The 16,962-nt window shown below is 41.7% G+C and overlaps 1 protein-coding gene across 2 annotated transcripts; it reads right to left on the bottom strand.

Moving 5' to 3' along the window:
• Positions 1–8,772: 8,772 nt before the first annotated feature.
• On the bottom strand, positions 8,773–16,811 carry LOC120821320 (up-regulator of cell proliferation). Of its 2 annotated transcripts, none has more exons than XM_040179735.2 (4): positions 16,092–16,811; positions 14,866–14,931; positions 14,651–14,753; positions 8,773–13,724 (listed from the first exon to the last, which is right to left on the bottom strand). In XM_040179735.2, exons 2-4 carry the CDS (start codon positions 14,869–14,871, stop codon positions 10,963–10,965), a joined length of 2,871 nt encoding a protein of 956 aa, XP_040035669.2. In that variant the 5' UTR covers positions 14,872–14,931; positions 16,092–16,811; the 3' UTR covers positions 8,773–10,962. The 2 variants fall into 2 exon arrangements, with proteins under 2 accessions (XP_040035669.2, XP_040035670.2); XM_040179736.2 differs by having other exon boundaries at positions 14,657–14,753; positions 16,092–16,810.
• Between the last annotated feature and the right edge of the window lie 151 nt (positions 16,812–16,962).

Below are 16,962 nucleotides of genomic sequence, written 5' to 3'. Positions count from 1 at the left end.
CCGTAGGTGGTCCCTGTTTTGTTAGGGGGGGGTGTTACGGCCCTTGGCCTGTTTCTGGTCGTTCTCCTGCCCCTCCTCTCGTTTCAGGCCTAATTGCGGACACCTGGGACGATGGGGGTTAAATGGGAGGTTCTCTGCTGCATGAGTTTTTTCTTCCTGCGCTGGTCTGGCGACGGGAGGATCAGATGCCGCTCGGTTGGCCCATCCGGCTCCATACCTCGCTTGGGGCTCCAAGGACGTGACAGATGCACATTTAAGTTTATTTGCGGTTATGTCTTTTATTTTTACAACCAACACTTGCTCCCACACATACCACACATCCCTACACTTGCTTTACACCACTGATACTGCCGTTCACACCTCATCGTTGGTTTTGTTGTTTAAAGTTGTGTTTGAGGCACAATAAACTTATGTTTGGCACCGTTGCTCGTGGCATGGTCTCCCCTCTTTTGTTGCGGCCTTGAGTCAGCCGTAACAAACACACACACACATACGCAACTCACTCACGCAACGGTAAAACAAAGTGCGTTAAAAACAGTTCATGCAATATCACACCACATGCTAAAATCTAATCTAAGAAAATACCCACGCTATCCCTCCACACAAGGGGCACCCCCCTCTTGAAATAAATGAAAATAACAGTAGGCAAGTACCCGAAGCAAAAACCGGAGCGCAGGACGCATACAATGTTATGATACCAGCTGGTTATAATTGCTAATCGCTACTCGTACCCGGATACGTCAAAACAACAGTTTGTGCGCCACCTGGAAAGGCTGAGGAGCTAAACCCTTCCCAACGACGTCCGAAGGGACTCCAGTCGGCCGGAAAAACCTGTAAGGTTGAGATCTGTAAGCTGACAATTTCCCCATAACAAACAACTCACCAGTTAGCGACCTACCTGCTACTCTCCTCTCAGTGGACTGCTAGAAAACGGGAGACGGCCCGTAAAATAGGGCGCTCATTGATGACGTCAGCCCGACCCCTTGATACTACCCGTCACACATGGTTTTTTATTTGGCTTCTACATATTCTACAAACAGCGACCGACTTATTTAGAACACCTCCGTGTTTGCAAAAGCCAAAATGTTTCCACGCGCTGGATCGATAAGATGGTTTTTAAATGTCTTGCTCGCAGTCGTCTCCTCCACGCTGTGTTTTGTTGCTGTTCAGAGTTTCGCGCGGCTGCCGCTGCGTACTGATGACGTCACAGACAGGCAGACTGAATCGAGTAACGTTTAACGTGTCTAAAGTGCTAAAAAACTAACAAACAAACACACATCCATCCAGTTTTTGTGCTTAAGTCCAATGTGCAGTTTCCAAATATCGATACAAATCGATTATGTACCATTTCAATCGATTCCTAATCGATATATGTCTTCCGGAATGCTGATTTGCTGAGCACAAATCAATTCAGTTGGATCGCAGGAATATAAATCGATTAATCGATTCAGTGGATGAATCGTTACACCCCTAACAGTGTTGGTATTCTCTGTTCTTTCATACTTTCTTATACACAGACATTGTGTCTGCTCTTGGGTACAGCTTAACCCCACCGTAACACTTGGGGTACCACAGATGATCGTTTAAATCCTAAGTTGACTACCAGCACTTTTAACATCCAACTATATCTTCCTGCTCCAAAGATGAAGACCTTTGAGTAGCCTTGGCACATGACTTGTATGTCTGTCAACTCTGTCTCCTGTTTGCAAATGTTAAATATCCTGTTTTGATCATTTTACACCGGTGTGGAGTGAGAATTTTTCTAACATAATTGGTCCTTCAAGTCGGATCTCAAGAACTCTTTTTCCTTTCAAGGTTTGAACCTGAAACTGTGCACAGGGAGTCTAGGACTATTTTCAAAGTCTTCAGCCCTAGTTTTGGGCAGGAGCCGTTTGAATTGGAGGAGAGCGATGAGATACGTTTTACTAGCGAAACTGTCGCGGATGCGTGGGGGAGACAGGACTCAGACGCAGACTTCTCGGAAAACAAAAGACTTTAATAGTCAAAAGGCAAAATCAAAAGGCCAAGGGGCAAAAACACACGAACCAGGGGGAAAAACAGCAGGCGGGAAACTACGGACATCCACGACAATAGACAACGACGCAACAAGTGACACAAGAGACACACGGCTTAAATACACAAGGGAGGTGCAGGTGATTGGACACGGGTGGAAACTATTAGACGATCACAGGGGATGACGGGACAAGGCAGGAAGTGAAGTTACCCAGGGACACGAGTGGCAGAAAACTACAAAATACAACAGGAAGTGAACCACACCGTGACAGAAACTGGACCAGTATTTTTCTTTATTACAGGTAAGAAAGCTAATAACTCGGTTATTTCAGTAACACGTGTCCGTAAGTCGAAAAAAAACAGGAAACATATATTATAACATCAGGGATATAGTCATGATACTGCATATTTATGAATAATGTTCTGTTTAATGTCATTTTCGTATGAAAACCAATGGTTCTAATTGTAATTATTCAGAAGTATGCAGTGTCATGTACAGGGTAGGGATTTCAACAAGCAGCATTTCTTGATTTATGATTTTAAAGTGAAATCTTGTACCTATTTTGGAACATTATTCTATTTTTTAGTACATAACATAATTATTCATAGTATGTATGCAGTGTCAAGTTTATAACAAACCAAACCGTTTAGAAGTCGGTTAAAAGTTTAGCAAGTTATGGTTATTTACCACTACCAACACAATGTTATGGTTTGGTGAGCTCACTTTAGCGAGATGGCCGCCATGTGCGCACATTCGACTCCATTGGCCGGCAACGCAGACGGGGAGACGCACCAGGAGACATTTCCAGGGGCGTGGACACTGCCTTTCACCTTTACTGATGTTGGGCAAGTTGGGCGCCTTACGCGGGGCACAACTTTGTTGGGCATGACGTAGGGTATGGTGCGTCGTTTGTAAAATGTTGCACGTTCTAAAATCCTGCGCAGTTTTGCTACATTTAGCATTATCATTACATTACATTACATTACATGTCATTTAGCGGACGCTTTTATCCAAAGCGACGTACAATAAGTGCATTCAACCATAGGGTACAAACTCAGGAGAACAAGAAACAAGAAAGTGCAATTTCTTCAAATAAGCTAATTTACAATTTGCTATAGATGAGTGACGTTACAAGTACAATTTAAGTGCTACAATTTGTTAGTCTTTAGTCGAGGTAGAGTCTGAAGAGGTGTGTCTTTAGTTTGCGGCGGAAGATGTGAAGGCTCTCTGCGGTCCTGGTGTCTTCAGAGAGCTCGTTCCACCATTTCGACGCAAGGACAGCAAAGAGTCGAGATCTAGTCGAGTGTATATATATATATATATCATATGAACAAAAAAGCACGACAATATTCATATGTCACTTTTTCAAACATTTAGAGAGAAATTCATGTAAATTCATGCAATAACCTTTCCAAGGATAATGTTTGGCAGTAACACAAAGTTGTTAAATAGTATAAATGTTAAATGTAAATCTAAATATTAAATGTTCGGTCATCTCTCACGGTAGACCGTGCATGCTTGACGTCACTGCCTTTGGGATCGACAGCTTGATCGCGATCGACGTATTGAGCACCCCTGAATTAGAAAATGGTTGTAGAGGCCTGAATCCTTAATCCTGAGGCCAGTCCGAAAAGTTGATTTGAAGAGGCTGTGTTGTCTCATCCATAAACTGATCAGAGTCAGTTCAGAACGATTAAGGAGAGACTGTCTCTAACCTCACACTGAACTGAGCCCAGTCTGGAAAGATTGAGGATTCAAGTCGCAAGTCGATTTGGAAAGATGTGGATTTGGAAGATTGTCTTTAACCATGCGCTGGCAAAAGGCCAGTTCAGAGAGAAAAGATTCAGGAGAGGTTGTGCTTAACCTTACAGTCAGCGTGGTTACATGGATACGAATAACTGGCTTAGTCGGACTGAAATCGAATTATCCGTTTCATGTAAACACCTTTGTCCGACTATGTGCGGTCCGACAACGATCCGACTAGCACCCCTGGATAACCGATCCGATCCAGTTGATAGTTCGACTATTGCGGCATGTAAAATATGTAAAATAAAAATAGTAGAGGGATGTAGCTTCACCTTGCTCTCCGTTCGCCATCTTTCTCGTAATGTTGTTGTTGGTGGTTGTTGTTGGTTGTTGTTGGTAGTGGTGAAGTGGTCAAGCGGAAATGGCTGTATCACAACTAGTTGTAATGAAAACAGCGCCACCTATCGTATCGGGTATGACATGCTTTCGGCCAATGATTCGATTTATTCACGGCCATGTATATTGGGATAATAGCACTTGCCCCGAAAGATGGCATAGTCCAACTAAGCAAAGATTCAAATTATACCATCATGTAAACACACTGATTGACCAGAGTCAGCCCGGACAGAAAATTTGAGAGCGGGAACTCACAGTAGAGACCAGGGGGACTCCTGTGGTGTCTGTGGCCTGGCCAATCAGATCTCTGAGCTGTTTCACCGAGAGAGAAATCACACCTAGGTGTGAAGGCACATTCCTTTCGGGGGGTTTATGTCCTGCAGCAGAACACTGCATTTAAAAGTCAGCCTTGGTCTTACGCTATGGTTGAGCCCAACACCGACCTGTAAAGATACCTGTAGGCACTCATTGTTCTAGACTTGTTGGAGGATGCAAGAGAAAGTCACTAAGTGGTAGTCTTTGAACTACTCTGTAGCCTGTTGATTACAGAAACTAGCAGATCCTCAGCTGGCATTTTATTTTTAGCACAGTCTTTTTTTAATTAAATACTTTTAATGTAAACTTCAATCCAAGATTTATTTTGGCCGTCCGAAGTTTCCTCATTTTTGTCCTAAAAAATAGATTAGATAAAAGCCCTAATGAATAATAATTCTATATAATTAATTATTGCCCGAAATTGGCTGGGATAGACTCCTGCAACCCTGTGTGCAGGATAAGCAGTGTGAAGATGGATGTATAAATAATATAGAATGGGGTCGCTCATCGGCAAAGAAAGGGAGGGTGAGACATTCAAGGGAGATTATGGAGAGATTATCGAGAGGAGTGTTAAACACAAGATGGAAAGATCAATATGGGTGTGACGGGAAGTTGACAGTTGCGAAGACATTGTGTCAGCATTGAACAAAGATAGGAGTCAGTGTTGCTGTTGTCTCTCTTGCGTTGTGTAATTAATAAGTTATTAAGACACAAGTCACGTTGTGGCTCCAACCGGCCATTTATTTCAGGCTACGCACATGAAGGCAACCAGGTGAACATAGAGAGGTTAGCGTCCTCAGAGAAACACCTTGTGACATCAAGTTTTATAGCTGTCAAACAACGTGAGCTGACTGTGAATTAGCAATTGGCTAGGGAGATTGCTACGGGACAATTTACATGCAGCAGACTGTAAGACACAGTTTAGCCCGTTTAGTCAAAATAAAAGCTGTTGGAATAAGGCAAGTCTTTCTAACTCAACAAGCAATTACTACAATTTTGGCTTATCTGTAAGGGGTAAATAATTAGTTGCACAGAGGTAAAGGAAATGTATAAAGTAACTCCTCAAACTGTATAACAGAATGAGAATTGGAGACTCAGTGCGGCCAACAAGGCCGCCCAAAGGTTATTCCTGGAGGAACTCTAGCCATTTCAACAACACACACACAGTGTTGAATAAAATTAATCTTGAGTGCAAATATTTCTCTAGGATAATTGGATTATGTCCTTTACTTAAATACCATGGCATAAAGATTGTCCATTTGGTTTTGCGTTTAATTCTAAAGAATAAGCTCATTATTGCTGGAATGTAAAAATTTACAACAAAACTTTTACACAAACGAGCAGGACATTTTCAAGATTCAAGATATTTATTGTCATGTGTACAGTTTAACAGGTTACTCTGTACAATGAAATTCTTATTTTGCTAAGCCCTCCTTCCGCATAGCTATTGACGTTAAACAAAAAAATAAAGTAAAAAGGAGATAAATAAATATACACTCTATAGAGCACAATGTATATATATGTGCATGCGTGCATACGCTAAAGTGCACCATGCGTTTTTGGCAATATTGCAAAGGAATTGCTGACATGAAGTCAGATTAGCGGACAGTCACAGGTCAGTATGTGTGTGTGTGTGTGTGTGTGTGTGTGTGTAGTGGGGCTGTTATCAGTGGTGTGGGGAGTGGGGTGAGCGAGCTGCTCATCAGCCTGATGGCCTGCGGGTAGAAACTTCTTGCTAGTCTCTTGGTTCTAAATTTCAAACTCCTGTAGCGCCGTCTGCCTGACGGCAGGAGCGGGAAAAGTCCGTGGTGGGGGTGTGTTCTGTCCTTGATGATATGTTGGGCTCTCCTGGTGACCCTGGAGGAGTAAATGTCCTGAAGTGAGGGGAAGGCTGCTCCTGAGATGAACTAACAGATCTATAAAATACAATATAAAATGTCCACATTGGAATTGTTCATACAGTAAAGGATAGAGTTGTAAAGTTAAACAGTCACAAGGAGTAGAAACTTCTAAACATGACGTTGAAAGATGGACGGCTTGTCAGAACGCTTCCCTTCCTTTCCCAATCTCTGATCCCCGAAACGAGTCTTTACTTTTCTCACTAGTCCGTCTCTATCAGTCCTCTAGATTTTTGCACAGTTTCCACTCATTCCGTGGTTGATCATCTGCTTTGTTCATGACAATGAGCTATTATCCTATAAAAATTACTGATTCTGTGAATTAGGGAGCAATGAATGTTTTCGTCTCCTCCCACCTTGAGAATCCCATCTTGATCAAGAAAAGTTGGGATCCTTTACTTATCAGCACCTCTGAATACTCCTGGATCTTTAAGTCTCTTACCTAAAGATGACTGAGAGTATTCGCTCCTGCTCCTGCTCCTACGCAACGAAGGAGACAGCTTGTGTGGCTTTATACCATGACGAAAACTTTGACAGGCGGTCAGAGACACTTGTTTTTTGCACATTCAGTGTTCAAATCCTTTCGACTTCAGGGTCTCCAATTGGGATTTCTGTGAAGACCTCTGAAGGGAATACCTTGCTGCCTGCAATGTTTTAGCAAACAAATACTGGGTTATGACTGCACTTGACATCCTAAGTGCTGTTATGCTAAATGTAAGTTGCTTTTTGTTTGGACTGTTACTGACATCCTTAAAGTCATCCTCAAGAACCCTGATGGCTTTGGATGGTGTCACTAGAGGAAGTTCTTTGACAGCAACTCTGTAGCACAAGTTGGTGATGCTTAGTGAGTCATTGTGAGGTGATGAACGGAATGTGTGTGTGATTCACTGGTATACATCTTGTGTATAGGAAGGAGGTAGATCTATGACTTTTGAGGAATTGTTAACAATTGTCAATTCTTATCGATCAACCTACTGAATGAATGAACAAACGCAATCAAAATTGGAAGCCCGGTTGGGGACAGGTGGAAGAATTCAGCCAAACAACTTCTCTCGTTCTGGTGGATGCATTTGTCAGATCACAGGTCAAGTATCAGTGCTGCATTTGCAAAGGCAGGAACAGTTCTGTTGGCCCGCAGGCCAGAAGAACAACTGGCTGACATCAGGAAGAACATTATTGTGGTGGCGGGCGTGGTTTGGCTCGGCTGCAGAGGGGACGAAGAGGGGAGTGGTTCGGGGAACGGTGCCGGGGGAGGCATAATCAGCCTCAGCTGATATTAATCAGTGTGTGTTTGTTCTGCCTTTAAGTAGGAGAGATCCGGCGACAGCGAGAGAGCTGAGCGAGGCGACGAGGCTGGAGCCGGTCGTGCTTGTAAAACCGATAAAATAAAGACTGATCACTAAAACCCTCAGCCACATCCTCATTATTCCGGGACCCCCACAGACCCACATGTTACAATTATGTTTCCTATTTATATAAAAAAAAGATTTCTATTGGCCCTAAACTGGCGTTTAGGTTTATTTTGTGATAACAAAAGACAACAGGTGCAGTTGGCAACAACAGAAAATGGCTGCAAGCTTGAGGTAAAAAAAAAATGCTTTCCATTAATAACATCCTAAATACATTTTCTTCCCCTTTGTCTCACATTGTCCACAATTACCAGGGCATCCTGTAGCACCATGATTCCTTACCAGGAGAAACACTGTGACATGAATGCATCATCACTGCAGCCCTCACTCGGCAGAGAGCATAAGACGCTGAAGTTAACTTTTTCTCGTTTCCAATTGAAAGAGTTGTGATGCAACTATTCTGCAGATAAAAGACTAAGAGCCCGAACAAAAGTCAGCTTTGACCGGCTGTCTGACTTAGTGGTGTGGGGGCTCGGCCTGTGATTCCTGGTCAGGACTTCTAAACCGAGACACTAAAAATAAAGTAGGGAAAACTAAATATTCCCCCAGTTCTCCTGTAGCGGTGTTTACATGTATCTATTTAATCACAGGTGGGATGGATATGAGGGCCTTTACACCACACGATGCCTCAGAGAGAAATGAAATCACACAGGACTTTTTGCCTCCACACACTTTGTGGCATTGTGGTGAAAGAGGTGGTGTTGAACTTAGTGATGTGAAGGAGAAGTGGAGAGCTTCATGCTCGCAGCAGTTGAGACGGATGAAATGTATCTGCAAAAAGTCCTGTGCGCTTTTAGAGTGTGAGCGTGTGTCCAACAGTGGATCAGACTGGATGTACGTGACACACACTTCGCCTCGTCTGTGTCATGAAGTGAGTCGCTGTGGTTCAGTGTTGCCGCTGGATTTTGGTTTACTCTTATTTAAAGGTGCCCGAAAACTACAGTCTCTGATAATGGCTTCATTATCACTGAGATATTATACATTAAAGACAATCATTCATTAAGTCTCTTTATTGATACAGTGAACAAAAGAATACACACAGACAAAATGAGTAAATTGTTTGTTTTTTGTAAACATGAATATGTGTATTCAGAATCTTAAGAATATTTCCAGTATATATGTCTAATTGGCATTTGAAAACAAAAGTTATTATTTGAGATGGAAATGTCGTAGAAACAAAAAAATGAATTAAGGGATAAGGCATATGATTCATGGTGTCAATCTTTTCACTGAAATATCATCTTCCTCAAAAACATTTCAGATTCTAAAATTGAACACAAAAAATGTTATATTTTAGCTTGTGCCCCTTGCGTATATATTGGCTCAATATATATCTGTATTTAGAATTTTCCTTATCAAAATAGAAAACATAACTTTACTTAAACATGTTTAGTGTGATCTGAGCATTGCATTTCCTTGTTTAACTTGAAAGCATGTCGTCTCTCACTTGATTTTAAAGGAGACTTTGATGCTTGCTTTTGCTTCCTTACGTGTGATCAGTTTCCATGTTTGAGGAACATCTGCAGGCTTTGCATCAAATTCTTTGGCAAACTGCTTGTTGAACTTTCTCACTACATATTTCCAGTAGTCTGAAGCCTGAAGGCTTACATCTGGAGCGATTCTCCAGTATGGGTAAATCTCTGTGTAACGCTTGTAGGGGTGCCATTCATTCTCTGTGGCAGAGCAGCGAAAACTTGCGTCACTGATCACAGAGGAAGAGCATACGTCAGTGACAAGCTGTTCTGTCAGAGTCCACCTGAATCTCCCCAGAGCCTGCGGCCGATGTATTGAGGTCCAGTGCTCGGTGTGGACTTTTTCTCCTGCCTCACAAGGCGCTGCACAGAACGGACACTGTTTACCACATCCAATCATTTTGGCGCAAAGCTCGTTCTGAGGATTCACGTTTAATCGTTGTAGTTTTGTTAAGATGTCTGTTTTTTTAAACTTCTCTTCAAGGAACTGTTTCATATCCTTCACACAGCCAGTCAGCCAGTGAGCAAACAGTTCCTGGTTGGCATTGTTCAGGACCATGAAAGTAACTAGGGCATCTTGGGAAATGACCAGTTTATCACCAAGTTCCTGACAGACATTTTGAACGAATGACCTCAGGTTTCCACTCTTCTTGGTTTTAGCTTTGTTAACTGCTTCATTTATGCTCTTGATACTTGACAGGAGATGTCGATCCTCAAACTCCGACATCGCAGAGCTGTTTGAGAAGCGCTCCACCATTTGGTCCAGTATCCATTTCTTTACGTACTCTTCATAAGAGCAAATGTAGCTCCGATAGTTCTCAAAGACATCCTTTGATAACAAATCCAATAAAACTGAAGACTGGAAGAACATTCGTGTGCTGAACTTCTGGTCTGTCAGCATTTCACCAATGATATCAGGACCCAAGAAACGGTTGACAAAGTCTTCGACTGCAGGCCTCAAGCAGCTCTTCATGAATTCTTCTGCCTTTTTGTGGCACTGGTCTCGTTCATTGAACACATCTTTAAAATCTGTGCGGAACTTTTCCTTGTTTTGCTTCAGGCATCTGTGGGGATCGTTCACATTGATGAAGTCTTGATGCATTTCTTGAAACTGTCTTGCTGCGATTCCACAGATGTGCTGTTTGAGAGAAACTTCAAACCCGATGTCTGTCATAACATCCTGATGGTTTTGCAGCCTCTCATCGATCAAATTCAAAATCTCCTGGATGTAAGTGTCATGATAATTGTTTTTACTTTGCTTTTTTCCAGTTATACACTGTGTGCAACTTGAAATGATGCTGTCTGCAACTTGTTGGACAGCCTTTGGGTGACTGGAAAACCATCCAATCACTTTCTTTAAGAATCCTTCAGCTGTTATGTTGAAGGGTTCAAGTCCACAATCTTGCAACTTCTTTTGATTTAACAATTTGCATGCGTGACTTCCCTTGTGCTGTACATTTTGTCTCAGGTGGTGAGACACACTAGTGTAAATGTCCTTGACCTCCATTTCTGAAAAGGAGAGTTCCTTCAATGTTTTAGTCCACATGTTGTCAAATTCTTCATCCAGCTCTTTTTCTGTCATTTGGACTTTTATCTTCTGGCACTTTTCAATCAATGCACACACTCTCTCTTCTAATTGTTTTGTGTGGTTCTCCTTGATTTTATCAAGTTCCGTCATCCCCTGTCTGATGTCAGCTGCTGCTGTGAGCTGATTAAACACAGAGTTCTACATTTCTACATTCTGACATTTCAGATATCTCAGATTTCCCAGCAACAGTTCCAAAGTTCTGAATCCTTGTTTCGGCATTCAGAACCCACGTGTACATGAACTTTCTCATTTCCCAATCCCATTTGTTGAACTCTGTGCACAGCCTCATGTATGCATCAGCCACAAGGCTGTTTCTGAAGCTGAAGATGAAGTTTTCGTGCTTCACCGCATTCCAAAGACTTTCTATCCATTCTGTGAACTCCAACACATCATTGGCAGTTGATTGACATCTTCCTAAAATTTGGATTATGTTCTTCTTCAGCTCGTACACGGCTTCACTGTACCCTGCATTGACTGGTGCCATTGGTGGGTTTCCATTCCAGAGTCCAGGAATGTACCAGTTCCCAGTGTCTGGGCTGTACTCCATCACATCAGTGAAGCTCTTGCTCTCTTCTTTCTTTTCCATTTTGGCTGCTGCCTGGGTCATCTCGTTTAACTGTTGCAGAAGCAGTTTCCTGTCTCGTAGGTTCTTCTCATGGGCTGAAACATCTGACACATTCTGGTGAACAAACTGACATTTGGGCTTTTTTCCCACTTCTGTCATCCTGAGGAAAGCATGCACAACTATTTGTAGGATGTCTTTCATTTCTGTCGAATTCTCCATTGCAATATTGATGATGGTGATATCACTCAGTCCCACAACAAGGGTTGCGAGCTCATTGTCGTGCTCATGGCTGTTGTCCAGCTGTGCAAGCTCTGGTGACTTTAAGCCCTCAGTGTCAATAATCACCATGAAGTCACAGTTGAGAACTTTTTTAACATCTTCCTTGATTCGGATGAGCAAGATAAAAGCACCTCGAGTGCATCTACCACTGCTGACTGCAAACTGCACTCCAAACATGGTGTTGAGGAGAGTCGACTTCCCTGTGCTCTGAACTCCAAGAACTGTGACCACCAGTATTTTGCTCTTTGCTGATATCAAGTCATTGAGCTGAGAAAGAACGTCACTGACCCATCTGAGAGGTATGTTGGATGCATCTCCATCTACCAGCTCAAGGGGAAATCCATCAAGTAACAATTGTGCGCAGAGTTTTGGCAGATGCTGTAATTGTTGGCGTGATGGATGCCTTTCTGGAAGGGAAAGTGATGCTTCATAGATCTGACCCATTTCGCGGAAGAAGTGTTCAATCCCCAATGAGCTTTTGGAAAGTTGTCTGTCAATTTCTTTGATTTCTTCTTTATTTTCTGAATTTTTGCATTTTTCTTTGTACTGCTCCCTGAGATCAGACAGTTTCTTTCGGGACACGTTATCAAGGTTTATTCGCATCCATTTCAGGAAGTAGCACCTCTCGGTCCCCGGGTTTGATATCGCCTGGATGAAACATGCCATTGCATTTGACATGTCATAAGAGTTCTGTTGTTCCCGAAGTTTGCTTTTCTCTTCCTGAAGATTGCTTTTGTAGTCTTCTATTTTTTCAGAACCAACATTTCGAAGCCGACATTCTTCCTTCTCTAAGCGGGTCAGTTCCTTCCAGATTTGACCTTGCAAGGGCAGCTGGGCTTCTTTGTATTCAAGGATATCTTGAATTTCAGAAGTGATGGCATCTGCATTTTTCTTGGCAGTCTGGCACTCTGGAGAATCTTCATCAACCCAGATTCCCAGTTCATGAGCAATGTCAGCCATTTCCTCGATTCCCATCTTCACCTTTGTGTTCTCAACAACATTGCTGACTGTCTGCCGCAATTTTTTGACAAAGTCTGCATCATTCATTTGTTTAGTCTTCAATATTATGTTGCTGTTGGTCAAGCCCAACTTGGTCGCTACCTTTTTTAGAGCATCTATACCGGAGCGCTTGCTTTGATGGTTCCCAACCAAGAAGATCTGTGCTTTGTGTCGTTGGTTGGTAAGCAGCTCACACTTAGAATCCAAAGTGTCAAAGAAGACAAAAACTGCTGCAGATGTCTCACACAAAAATGAAAATTGTGTTTCAAATGAATCAATGTCCCCACGAAGGTTAGCTACAGCTACCGGCTCACTAAAGACATCCATGTTTTTGTTCCCACAAGGAAGGTACCAAGTGATTTCAACCAGTCCATTGGATATTCTCCTTGGACTGTCACCACACTCCATGTCATGATGAACAAAGGTGTCATGGTACTGCTGAGAATTACTCAGAAGCTTATTGAGGATCTCGGACTTTGACAAGGAGCATTCACCCAGTCTCACAAAAGATATCATTGGAAGTTTAGAGAGAACAATTCTTTCTTCATTAAAGCCTTTGGATTCTGTAAGGGACTGAGGTCTGTACTTTTTGACGATGTCTCTCATGGCCCAAAGCATGAGTGTACACTGCTTTGTGTCACAATTAGGAAGCAGCAGAGGCACAGAAAACTGACACATGGACATTTTAAGTGCCATTTCCTGTCGTACAAAACCATCAGAACACAGAAAGAGGGCGGTGATTATGTCAAGGGGGTTTAGCATGTCACCTAAATTCAGATCCTCAAACAGATCATCAAAATCTAACTCTTTCTTTGCTGCTGCAGCATCACGGTTTGGCTGACTTACAGATGTACACTTTGCATTTCTAGCTGTGACATTAACCATCATCAGTTTCTTGAGAAAGTACCATGGTAGATCTGAGTTACACTTGGCAGGTTCATCACTGATGGTCTTCTCGTCAATCTGAAGTATTGTGCACAGGGACAACTTCTCTGGGTAGAGCTGCATCAACCCCAGATCCTCCAGAAAGGTCGCTAAGGTCTCTGTGGATATGAAGATTTTTGTTACTTCAAACCAATTGTGTGTCCACAAAACATGTATGTAAGCTGAAATTTCTGGGAAGGCTGTACAATTTCACACCCTCACTTTGCATTCAAGCTGCAGGAAACCATAAACCTCTATTCAATTGTTTGCTTTTTTTTTTCGTACGTTGTCAGCTCACAATAGAATTGTGAAGTGTGAGAAATATTATAAAACCAAACAGACTGAATTAAGGCTTGGTTTTCTTGTTCATTTGATTACCTGCTTTAATAATTGTGACGAGACAAGGTTTTTCTTTTTCAACAACAGAATACAAATCAATATGGCTTCATCATAAAATCCGGTGTGAATTCCACTCTTTCCACTACCCTACCCTGAGTCCACGTGTGCTCAGGTGATCCGTCATCATCACAGATCATTTCATTTTATTTTTCTGACAGACTCAGGACACTGACCTGGTCCTTCGATGTATGCTGCAGTAAACCGCAGTTTAAAGTGTACTTTATGCATGAAAATCTCAAGATCTCTATTTGTAGTCATTTGTTATCAGGCTCTTTCGTGTATAATTATGCCTGCACCAGCACAAACACTATAAATCTACTACAAAAATATCATGCAAATGTGTTTTAACTTAATTTAGTATCATTTTTTATTTGATTTTGATTTGATTGATGTATATCAGTTAACAACTTATTGACACACCTGACTACAGAAGAATCATCATTTACATTAACGTGTTCCTTGAGGATTTTAAAAGATTTGAAGTAAAGTTACTTATGTAGACAGACTTGCTACTGGCATGACAGGGTGCCATCCTCACAGGCTTGGCCAAGTGGAAATATATGAAAACCTGCTTTCCTTAAAGCTACTTATGGACTTAACATCATTTAGTGCCTTTCTGTAGTAAAATAGACTGTGTAAAACTGACCTTTACCACACGTGGCGTGTTGAAAGTCGGACCATTGCATTGATGCAGTGTCCTCTTCTCCCGAACGGTAAAGATCGGGGGATGAATCTTCATCATTGACCCCCTTGATGAATGACAAAATGAAAATTTTCAGGTTTGATGAATCAACGTAGAATCCCACACACTTTTTCCGTTCGTTTTCATTTTTGTTGTAGATTTGCAAACTGGCTGTTTACCTCCATTGTGGGTCAGTCACCCCAGATCTGGCTCACGATTGCTCTTTATTATTGAACAGCTTCTTGCTGAAAGTTAAAAAGAAACAAGTGTTAGGGCTTTATTGCTCAAGTGCTATAATATCATGCCAACACTAAGGCTACAACAACCATAGCTATTGGTAACTTTGCTTAGCTATGTAACTATTTTTATACTTGCTTATCACGTGGAGGATCAGGAGGGGTACGAATATGAAGAATTTGTTCTATCACGTTTTTAACATTGTGTGTGCGGTATGTAAATGTACAACTTTGGTAAATCTAGTGTAACTATGAACACAATGAACTAAAAAGTTTCAGAGAGCTAAAGGTTATTCAAAGAGTTCAAAGAGTCAACTGTAAAGTTAAACTTTAACATGCTCTTGAGCCCCTTCCTAACCTCTTCCTGCAGCGCTTATCGTTTTCATATTGCACAGTACTTAACAAACATAAGCAACATGAATCATAATGTCATAAAAAAACTAGAACATTTTGCCATTTGCAAACATGTATGGTTTCTTGGTCAAATTGTTTCTTCCCCATGCAACCTTGGAAGGTGTTTTGTCCCGTACCGGGTCATGAGCAAATATATCACAGCAGAACACTCCCTCTACTCTGCTGGGGGAAGCCACTTCCTTAAACATGGAGTTTATCAAAATCAGAATTTTTCAGGTTTAAATTCAATTAGTTTCACATTGCAAATCATTTAAAAAACGGTGCGTTGTAAGTGTAGAGGGGAAATGTTTTTTGTGTGTTCCAATATCAATTTAAATTCATTTTTATACAGTAATGATAGATGTTGAGATTCCCATACGTCATCATACAAAACAAACGTGTACTAATCGGTCTTTAATCATCAGTTTATGGCGTGAAAATATGAAACTTTGGTAAATACATGACTGTAAACCCAAAAGAGTGATTTAGATTAACTGCGCACAAATTCTGTGCTGAGTCAAAGGAAGAGTCTAACATTTTATCGGTGAAATATTTAGTATCCGCAATGAAGTCAAACGATTCAGGGCGATTGGTCAACAAAATAAACCCCAAAAGGTTTCGTAAATGACGAAGTCTGCACCAGATTGAGGTGACTGTCAAGTTCGAGGGAGTTTACAGCGATCTCCATTTTGGTTTCCTCGACTTGTTATAAAGATATTCTCAATCGTCACATAACTGCAAAGTAACGAACAAAACAGTAGCATCAAGAGACCCACCTCCCGGAGAACGGGTGTCCCCCCCTGGCCATGCAGCGACCTTTCTCCGTGCAGCTTTGAGTTGTGTTTGTCCTGTACGAGGCGCGCCGCGGGTGCGGTTCCCCTGCAGACCTCTCCTTATGTCCTCCTGCTGGGGAGAAAAGTTTCACTTTCGTTGTAGGGTTTCTTGATCACGTGGTTTCTCGGAACCGTAAACTGGGTTATGAAACTCAAGCAGCACTTCACACTGTTTCATCCATTAAGTAGTTCTCTCTGCTGTGCTGCACAATTTACACCTCGTTAGGAAATTAATTTCGAGTCCATGAAAATCACGATGTTTAAACATCTTCTCCTCGTGCAGCACAGTCAGGCTTAAATAACATTTTCACGTTACACTTAAAAAGCCATACAATTTAGCAATCCTCAAATTGAAATAGATTGGATGGCCCTAACTAGAAAATGTTCCACCAGCAGCCACTGTTATTGTATAATTTTCCTTCCCTGATTTTTCTTGTGAGGCAGGGATTTCCCCTCTTGGCCACTGTAGGCCCTAGAGAGAACAAGAACAAGAACAATACATTTTTACTTGGAGCATCATATTCACATGCGGTAGACATTGCCTAATCCAATATACTAACTTGTTATCAACGATGGCATTTAATTGTTTTCCCTCCATTGAAATTTCATGTTTTTTTCATGGAATTGCTCCGTGTGGAGATTTAAGCACATGAAGCGTGACCACTTACATTAAGAGAATTGAGGAATCCGTACAAGTGAGAGATTTCTTAATCAAATTAATGAAAAATATGAAAATAATAAGAACATTTTGAAGACATATGGAGTTCTAAACATTTGTCAACTTCAAACTTCTCCATATAGTATCTTGATCGAC

This window comes from Gasterosteus aculeatus, chromosome 7 (genome assembly GCF_964276395.1).
Source record: "Gasterosteus aculeatus chromosome 7, fGasAcu3.hap1.1, whole genome shotgun sequence".
Taxonomy (NCBI): domain Eukaryota; kingdom Metazoa; phylum Chordata; class Actinopteri; order Perciformes; family Gasterosteidae; genus Gasterosteus; species Gasterosteus aculeatus.
The sequence above is the reverse complement of the archived record's forward strand: the minus strand, read 5'-3'. Positions and strand labels throughout refer to the sequence as shown.

What these genes read in the sequence shown, in the direction of transcription:
- LOC120821320 (XM_040179735.2), bottom strand. An exon ending in ACACGCCACGTGTGGTAAAG is followed by an intron (nt 13,725 to 14,650) that starts GTCAGTTTTACA and finishes TCATATCCACAG; the next exon opens with AGACCTTAGCGACCTTTCTG.